Source organism: Trachemys scripta, chromosome 4 (assembly GCF_013100865.1).
Source record: "Trachemys scripta elegans isolate TJP31775 chromosome 4, CAS_Tse_1.0, whole genome shotgun sequence".
NCBI lineage: Eukaryota > Metazoa > Chordata > Testudines > Emydidae > Trachemys > Trachemys scripta.
The window spans coordinates 62,803,548-62,813,018 of NC_048301.1; the positions used below are offsets into that span (position 1 = coordinate 62,803,548).

The 9,471-nt window shown below is 39.1% G+C and overlaps 1 protein-coding gene across 3 annotated transcripts in view; it reads right to left on the reverse strand.

Moving 5' to 3' along the window:
* ZNF106 (zinc finger protein 106) overlaps window positions 1–9,471 on the reverse strand; it is a 76,512-nt gene that overhangs the window by 58,624 nt on the left and 8,417 nt on the right. For all 3 annotated transcript variants that reach the window (XM_034769173.1, XM_034769172.1, XM_034769174.1), the window contains exons 2-3: window positions 3,438–3,520; window positions 2,021–2,082 (exon numbers count right to left, since the gene is read on the reverse strand). In XM_034769173.1, coding sequence (XP_034625064.1) covers window positions 2,021–2,082; window positions 3,438–3,491 — 116 coding nt within the window. In that variant the 5' untranslated portion in view covers window positions 3,492–3,520. The remainder of the gene's footprint in view (window positions 1–2,020; window positions 2,083–3,437; window positions 3,521–9,471) is intronic.

Here is a 9,471-nt window from a genome sequence, read left to right on the forward strand (position 1 = left end):
GGGGGGGGGGGGGGGGAAGGGAGGGAGGTGTCTGGGTGTGCGGCTCAGTGCGATGGGGATCCAGGTGCAGCTGGTTGGGGCTTGGGGGGGGGGGGGGGGGGGGGGGGGGCGTCGGGATGGTCCAGGTGCAGGGGGAGTGGGGCTTATCGGGGGGCTGAGGAGAGGTTCTAAGTGTGGGGAGGGAGGGTCTGGGTATGAGGGGGTCTGGATGCAAAAGAGTTGGACATATTGGGGAGCAGCAACCTCTACAGGAATCCCTCACCCTGCAGCTGAGGAGCAATGGGTGCAGGAAACGGGGGGAGTTTGCAGAGCTTCCTGCAGCTGGGGGAGAAATCTGGGGTGGGTCTGACCTGGCCCCAGATGCTGTGCAGAGGAAGAGGAAGTTCCATCTTCCCCAGCCCAGCTGGGGCTAGCAGCTGAGCCTAGCGCAGGAAAGGAGCCACCAGCCAGGTCTTCCCCAGTCCTGTCTCCTGCCCCACAGTGATTTACCTCTCTGTCAGCTGCCCTGGGCACCCAAAACATACTGCAGGGGAAGGTCGTTTGTCTGCAGGGAAGCAAAGAGATCTGTGGGAGACAAATTCTGTGCATGTGCAGTGATGCAGAATTCCCCCTTTTCCACTCAGCTTATCCAGAACACCATTAGCATTTGAGAGTGAAGGATCATTTGGATTTTAGGGGGGTTATTTTTTAAAATATACTGTAGACCTGGCTTGACACAAGTAACTCGCCTAATTTCTTAGTGGGCATAATTGGGAAGGTGAATGGAATGTTAAGTTGTAAATAGGGGCTTGACAGGAAGTCTGTGTTAACTAAGATAAGCAGCAATACCTTGATGGAGACTATGGACAAAATAAACCTGGAATGTAAAGATCAGTTTCCATGTGGACAGCACATGGCTAGAGAATGATGTACACCGATTGGTTCCTGCAAAGTAAGCAAGCCAATCCAAAAAATGTGTGATTTCATGTATAGCAAATGCAACATATTGTGTAAAGGCATACAAAGGAAGAGGTTTTCTGTGTAACTTTGGATGTGTGGTATACCCTATACCCCCTGCGATCAACTCAGCGTAGCTTTGCTATATGTCAAATAGAGGAATGTGAGTGACGAAATCCAGAGTCAAACCGAGCGTTTTGAATCCCAGGGAACTGGCTGAAGTGTTCTCCCAGAACTGGACAAGGTGTAGTGGAAAAGGTCTCAGAGGGCATCCCAATATAAACTTTTAAAAAAATTCATATGGTATAAATACTTTATTTGAAGGTCAGAGGCTGTATGGTACAGTAAACAGGACACTGGGTGGGGACTTAGGAGAGCTAGGTTCTACTCCCAGCTCAGAAATTAACCTGCTGTGCAACCTTGAGCAAGTCATTTCAACTCGCTATGCCCATTTCCCCTCCTGTCCATCATTCTAATTTAATCAGATTGTAAATTCTTCAGGTAGGGAATGTCTCTTATTACGCGCATATACAGCTCCCATCACAATGGGGCACTATTCAGAGTTGGAGCCTCTATGTACTAAATGTCTGTGCATTTCAGACTAAACGTGGGGTTGGGTACAAATTGGAATGTCTATCTCTAAACTTGCAAAGTCTTAATCATCCTGCACAACAATTTTTTTTTAAATAAAAAGGATTTTATTTATGATTCCTATGATTTGGATTTTCCAGATGATTTAGCCCACCAGCATATTAGGCATTTGAATTTAAACTAACTAAAGCAACAGATATTTTGTAAGAAAGTAGAAAAAAACCAAACTACAGCCCAAGCTAATAGTTGCAAACTGTACAGATTTAGGGAGAAATCCCATGCTCCTAACAGGGACATGTCCTCATGGCTATTAAGATCTTTAGTATCTATTAGAAAGGCACAAAGAAATGTGCTTTATAAAAACAGTTAATTCTTAATCTATCTTCTCCCTTTAAATTGAATTTAGCTTGCATGGGAAATAAGGCTATTTAGTTCCCAAAAAGTGTGACATGTAAACTGCACTGAAAGGCAGTTTGCATGATCATTCGCATACCTTCCTTTCAGATTTTCAAGTTCTCTGTGGTGAAGCATGCTTCTCATGTGTTCATCCATCTCCTACAAAAGAAAAAAAAAAAAGCATAACATGATTCATTTTACTCTGCATGAGGATATATTCTGCTCTAATAGGTCTTTTCTATCACTTTTGAAGGTGGTGTCACCCTGAGGAATTACCCACTAAGCTTCCTTCCATAGGATTGATCTTTGGGATTCATATAGAAGGAGGGCAGAGCTCTAGAAGGTGGATATAGAAAAGCGTACATAGAATGAGGCAAGGGCTCTGACTTAAACGTGTTCCACTCCTTGCTAGAAAATAACTGTACAACAATTATTTCTTTAAAAAAAACATTCCACAATATAAACAGTCTTAGTTTGGCTTTTTTTAACATCCCCCCAAAAAATCAGAATATTTACAACATTAGGGCTGCTTGTGAGTGTATATGCATTATGATACAGTGTTACTTTACATCAACACACACTGCTTTGGTCTGCAGGACCTGTTTCATTCGGTGCGCATTCTAGACAGAACTGAGACATGCATAGTGAATTGGTTTTGGATTTAAAACAGTTTTGACTCATTCACTGCAGTCATTGTATAACATGTTGCAAATGAGGCAGATGTCTGCTAGAAGAGGAAGAACACTCATGTTAAGGAACAGGAATGGGACTAGGCGCTCCATTTTCTTTTCCTGCCTAGAACAGACACACTTGGAAAAATGGCCACCCTTCTCTCTCTGCTCTCAGATCCTCATTAATAAAATGGGAATAGCACTTTGTCCTTACTAAAATGTTATGAAAATAAAAGTAATTACTGTTTGTGAGATACTCTGATACTGCATTGATAAGCACTACAAGAAAGTCTAAGGAAAAGAAAAATTCCATTTGCAGTGCAAGGTTTGGAAGACATGCCGTAAACAAGCCACAGCAAATACTAAACAAGGATGATGAGAAAATGAGCTGCCTCAATTGATAAACAATGTCCTTCTGACATATTGAAAGATGTAGGGACCCATCACAAAAACCAAAATATGATTATGTCATAAGACACTCTGAATGCACAAGGGAACAGAATTAAGGCTGACGGGGCTTCTGAGTGCTTGACTTACAACTTTCATACACTTTTTAATATAATCATACAAAAGATTACATTAAATCTTGAAAGCCATGGACATTTTTAATACTTAATGAGAATGTATATCCAGTACATGGTCACATTGAGGAAGAAGCTATCAGGAAGTACTGAAACAATTCTATTTCATTCAATAGACCTGAAGATCTCTATCAGTTTCTGATACAAAAAGTTATCTTTACAGTTTCTTTTTTAAAAGAAAGGACACATTTCTCCCATGCTGCATATAGCCAGATCGCCACATACAAAGATATTAGCCTTGCAAATTCATTTTATTTTTTACCTTTTTTGAGCTGTACACGATGTGACATAGTATGCATTTTCGTTCTCGAGCCATGACTACATTGGACAGTTCTTACCCCAAACCTGAAAATAGAAAAAGAGATCCTGGACACTGTTTCTTATCAGTCCAATTGTCTTGAAGATATTAAAAATAAGAGCTCCTTCTTACAAGGACCATACTGAAATGTCCCCGTGTCTCCTCCCGCCTTTTAAAAAGCACCTCTAACATCTATGTATGGCTTACATTTTCAACTGGCACATAAGTTATTTTAAGTAGTCATCATCTAAAGACTAAAAAAAAAAAAAAAAAAAAAAAAAGGATTGAGAGATCAGATTCTTGTCAAGCAGGGTTTGAAGCACTGAAAGCAGTCATGCAATTAGCTTGGCAAAGAAGAAAGTCTATCATAGTCTGGATGGTCACAAGAGAGATACTTAAGGAATTATCCTAAAGAGCTAAATGTACATAAACAAAGGCAACTACAGATTGAAGAAAAATGCTACTTGTTAAATGTGTTTTTAAATATAGTAAATGAATTTCCATGATAAAATAAAATGTCTTTAATAACTAATTCGATCAGATATCATGCTCATAACAATCTAGGTTATAACAGATGGTGATAGATTTATTTATGTAATGGGATAAAACATTGTTCTCTTCTTCTCACAAGTCATTAAGTAACACTAAGCAACAGGGGAAAAAAAAAAATAGACAGACACCTATAATTATTGCCCATTTCTAGATCAATGACTGGCAAAAAGTATCCCTCACCTTAAAGTAAAGAGAAATAGGGGAAAGAAAATATATCATGTAATGTTGTGCTAATGCTCTCAGACATACATAAATCTTGCGAACAAGACATTATTCAGCCATCTTCGAAATGTTGCTATTTTACAGATAAGCATTTCTATAAGGGCTAGTTTAGCCAAGGTTGCAAAATTCATAGTCATAAGTGACCCCAATTTAACAAGGAATCTCCATCCACTATTCCCCAAACTTTCTCGACAAATACACAGTGCAGTTCAGAAATTATTATTTAATCTTACCCAATGACAACATTTAACCCTCATATCTGGTATGGCTTAGAAGTTTCAGGCACATAGTTGGTGGGGATAGGATGCACAATGAATCTTGGCTTTTGTAGTTGTGGGGCCCAATCAAATGGCTTTGCAGGTGGAGCCCATATATGCCTGAACCAGCCCTGAGCAATAACTGCATTCTAATTCAGCATTTCATGAAATGACAGGAAATTCAAAATAGGGTTCCTTAACAAATTCCTCCCAATTTAGTATTTTTCAGTATATAACTGTCATTGTCACTAACAGCTATTCAGCGTAACCAAAACTCAGAATTGTCTCCCCATCGGTCATTTCAACCCTCAGTCATCATAATGTAAAATGACTTTCCCTCTAAAAAAGAAAAACTTGGTCTGATCATACTGAAATACATCCATGCATGTATTTAAACATGTGAAACTCAATCATGAAGAGTACCAAGTATACCAGCTAGTCAGTGTGCATTACTGGTGTGCCACTCTTGGCCTTTACTGAAATGTAAATTTGCTTCACAAGGAAAATTAACACATATATGAAAACACTATCAGGTACATAACCACTTTATTTGAATGATTAATGACAAAGACATTTATATCTGGGATACTCGGTGTTGAAATATGTACTACGGCATGATCAGGTCTAGAGTTTAGCATCTCCATATGGCAAAGTTTAGTGGAAAGTCAAACTGAATATGACTACTAGATGCTTGCATGCCAAATGCACTTGCCTTCATTAGAGCTCAAAGTCAACTTTCAGAACCAAGTATTTGGGGTTATTCGAAGACACTTTTAAAAAACTGTTCAAATTTTGTAAGTAACTAAAATAGCTAAACAAAATGTTACCACACTTCTCAAAAGAAATTCAGATTTGGGCTGAAAACAAATCATGAAAAATTTTGGACTGAAGCATAATTTTATGGCATTTTAATAAGCACATGAGAACAGGAGCTCAGAATGGAAGTGCCTGATCAGCACACTTTCTACTACTGATGAGGCGTTATTCATTGTAAGATCCAAGTGACAAAAATACAAACATCTCTTTAAAATTCAAGAAACGTACGTTAATGTGATTAATATAAGGATATTATTGAAAAGCAGGAGGTGCTAATCCTTATACTGATTACAGATGGCTTCCTTCTGTGTAAGGATCTGTTCTGCTGTCACAATATTCTTTACCAGTGCTACTTTGTAGTTTAATAGAATAATGTCCACATGTGTTTAGGATATTGCTTCAAATTAGCAGAGCACGTATGGAATTTGTCAGACATTTGTGCAAAAGGGTGGCATGGGACTTAATAGGGACAAAGAGGTCAGTGGAGTATATGTGACTATTGGCCCCAGGTAAGTGTGTAAGATTAAAATGACTTTTAACAAGTAGAGCTAAAATTGCACCTGCTTTGGCTAATTAAAACATATCATGGTAACTATACACGATTACAGGAAGAGTTTAAGGCTCCCTCTAACTGCCCAATCAAGTAGGCATTGCTTATTAGAGTACTAAAAATACTAACTGATTTCAATTGCTATTGGCTGTTGCTATGAAAGCACAAACAGTTTTGTCTCTGCAGAGAGAGACAGACTCTCGGAGCTGGAGCATTCAGGAGGCTCCAGGGTCTAGGAGACATTGTAGGTGACTAGGAGACAGGAGGCCCAAATTTTATTTCCAGCTTAGCCACTGACTCACTGTACAAACTGGGGAAAGTCACTTTCTTTCTCTTGCTTAATTTTCAACCATCTCCTCCAACAGAACCTTTGCAAGACTCACCTTTCTAAAGTGCTTTGAAGTTGTGCAAAAGGTACAATAAGTTCAAAGTATTATCTACAATAGTTTCCTTAGGCTTGGTCTACACTTAAATGTTAGTGTGACATAGCTATGGCACTCATGGATGTGACAAACCCACATGCCTGAGCACCATAGCTATGCCAACTTAACCCCTAGCATAGATACAGCTGAGTCAACGAAAAAATGCTTCCATCGACCTAGCTATCATTGTTTGAGGAAGTGGAGTTCCTACAGCAATGGGAAAAATCCCTTCCATCATCGTAGGACACGCTTATACTATGGTGCCACAGACGCATAGATATGGTGCCATAGCGCAAACTTGGCCTTATTGGTTACATAACAGTGTTGAGATCCAGGGAGAGCTTGGGTACAAATCTTAGCTAAGGCATTTACTCCATGTGTAACTTCAGTCAAGACAGTTGACCTTCTTTGTACCCAAGTCAGCTCAGCTGTAAAGCAGTTAAAATAAAAAAATCAGGTGCTCACTACTCCAGCACAAGCAGAACTTACATAGAAAGTATGCTAATTTTTTTTTTTTTTTTAAAGGGAAAAAGATAACGGATACATTTTCAATACTAGATAACCTCCAGGCTTAGCCAGAGTCAATCATTTTTGCCTTGGACACCAGCAATCTACCGAATGGCTTCAGATACAAAATTATAAGAGTGGAAAATGTGTTATGATAATATAAATAAAAGTCAATCAACCATGACCAAAAAGAAATCTGAGACACATTTTTGTGAGTACTACCTGGGAAGACTGGCTGTTTCAATAGCAGGAGGTAGTGCTCCTTTGCTCTATACACTTGGATTTTAGGGAAATAATGTTCCCAAACTGTGGTTTAAAGAGGGAAAATATGCATTTTACCATCATCTGGGGCCATCTTAACAGTGATAAGCTGGTTCTGATGTGCCTGTGGCTTGCAAGTTTAAACAGTGAGAGAGTGTGTATGAGTAATACAAACTTACTGAATCAACTAAAGCAAATTGTAGGGAATAAATCTCTTACATGAAGAGTCTGGAAAACATTTCTGGCAAACAAAAACTGTCTAAATAGAAAATATAAGGCATTAAATTACTTCCTGCCATAATATTCATTAGCCTATAACTACTGCTCAGATGTCCAACCTTGGCAGATAGCATACGTTAAAAAAGTATGTCAAAGCTAAATTTGCTACAGATCAATGGCTGAGTATTTGGACTATATAAAGCCACAGCTGAAGTGGAGTGTGAGGACTGCCTAACATACCAGCTGCTTGGAAATCCTCAGGACTCCTCAAAGAGATCTTTAGTTCAAGCTCCCACATAAGGACATTCATCTTTTACAATCCTAGCAGATAGAACATATGTTCTATCTCTTGAAAAACCTTGGAGGCCTAGAACTTCATCTCTGCAATGCAGACTGCCTTGGTGGTGTTCTCAGCTTATGGTAGGAAGGCGCAGAGTGCTTTTGCTAAATTAGTGACCCCACTCTCCCCCAGCAACTGATCACACAAGTTCTGTAGTCCAGCTAGAGTCCCATTGCCTTCCCATCTTTAAGGCAACTGTAGTATTTGCAGGTACCACAAGAAATGGGAAGGGACAGGATTACAAAGAGGTAATCCACAACAAAGGGCTTCGGTAAAAGTCTTAGGGAGGGACGGCGGTGGGGGTCACTGCTGACCTTAGCAGTACTGTCAGCCTATTTGAGCAAGAGACTGCGAAAAGGGCTGAGCTCTAATAAAGCACTGCAAAGAACTACTGCTCTGCTGCACCATATTTAGTTTAAAAGATTGCTGATCATCCAATTTCAGGTCACTCTGCCCAGCTGCTCAGTGTCACATAGAAGATTCTGTGAAGTAACACTCAGCCTTCAAAAATTTTACACTTCCACCTAAAATAGTATGGCAAAAGGGACATTGCCGGGGACCTTAGACCCAAAATTCAGGTCCCTATAATTAAGAATTTATGATGCTTAATATTAATAGAGGTAGGCTTTTTTTGTTTGTTTGTTTTAATTTAAGGAAGATGTTTGTTTGTATTTAAATATTCCTCTGCAGAGTATGCAGCATCAACACTGAACTACAGAGTTTTGTATAGCACTTTGAATACGCAAACAAATGAAAACCAAAAAGTGAAAACAGCTATACAAAATTGAAACTGATCATTTTATTTTCATTCTCCAAGCTGTCTGAAATGCAAAAAGAAAACAGATAGCATAACAGAATGTAAATTAGTGTTTCAAAGATTTCTGTTTGTCATCTAAACTGTTACTAGCATAAATTTTCTTGCTTATCTAACAATATTTTAACCAGCATGTCTGTTTAATAATACCAATTATTTAAGTATTGTAGATTGTGCTCTTCACCAACTCAGCTCTGAAACTCTGCATAGAGCAGTTTTTCTGTATACAGCAAGGCTCTCTTTCAGAATTTTTTTTTTAATTCCTAGGGACTCAAAATCTGAAACCTCCAACTGGACAACAAAAGCTATGCATTCATTTTTTAACTGAACCTTAAAGAAGCGTCCTCTAAATATACACTTTTGCCCAGGTTGCTGTGGAAATAGAGTACAAATTTAGATTTTTGAAGCCCTGATGCAAAGGTAATGGACAAAAGAAAAGTGAATATTTTTTGTCAGGGGTGGATGTAAAAGTTTAATAACTTCAGTGTTAAAGAAATTCTTTTAAAACATTTCACCCCTAGCATCCAAGCCTCAATTTTTTTTTTTTTTTTTTGTAATATATTTATCCTTACACAACCCCTTGTAGGGAAGAATTATTATACCCATTTTACTACTTAAGAACTGAGGCACACAGATTAAGTGATTTGCCCAAAGTCACAAAGGAAAGCTGTTGTGGAGCAGGGAAATAAATCCAGGTATCCTGAGTTCTAGGCATTCCAAGTTCCAGGCTAGCAACCTAATTACTGAATCATCCCATCCTTCCTCTAGTATATATACACATGTAACATTTTAGTTACTTTCCACATATCACAACTGTATAACTCATGAAACAATGAGCACCAAAAACCAAGATGCTCAAGTTGTTTTGGTAGTTCTTTTCAACTTTCCCTTACGGTACTTGTTGACTATCGGTCTCGTGCCGGTATTTAGCCTTAGATGGAGTTTACCACCAGCTTTGGGCTGCATTCCCAAGCAACCCGACTCCAAGAAGACCCGGGCCCGGCGCGCCGGGGGCTGCTACCGGCCTCACACCGTCCA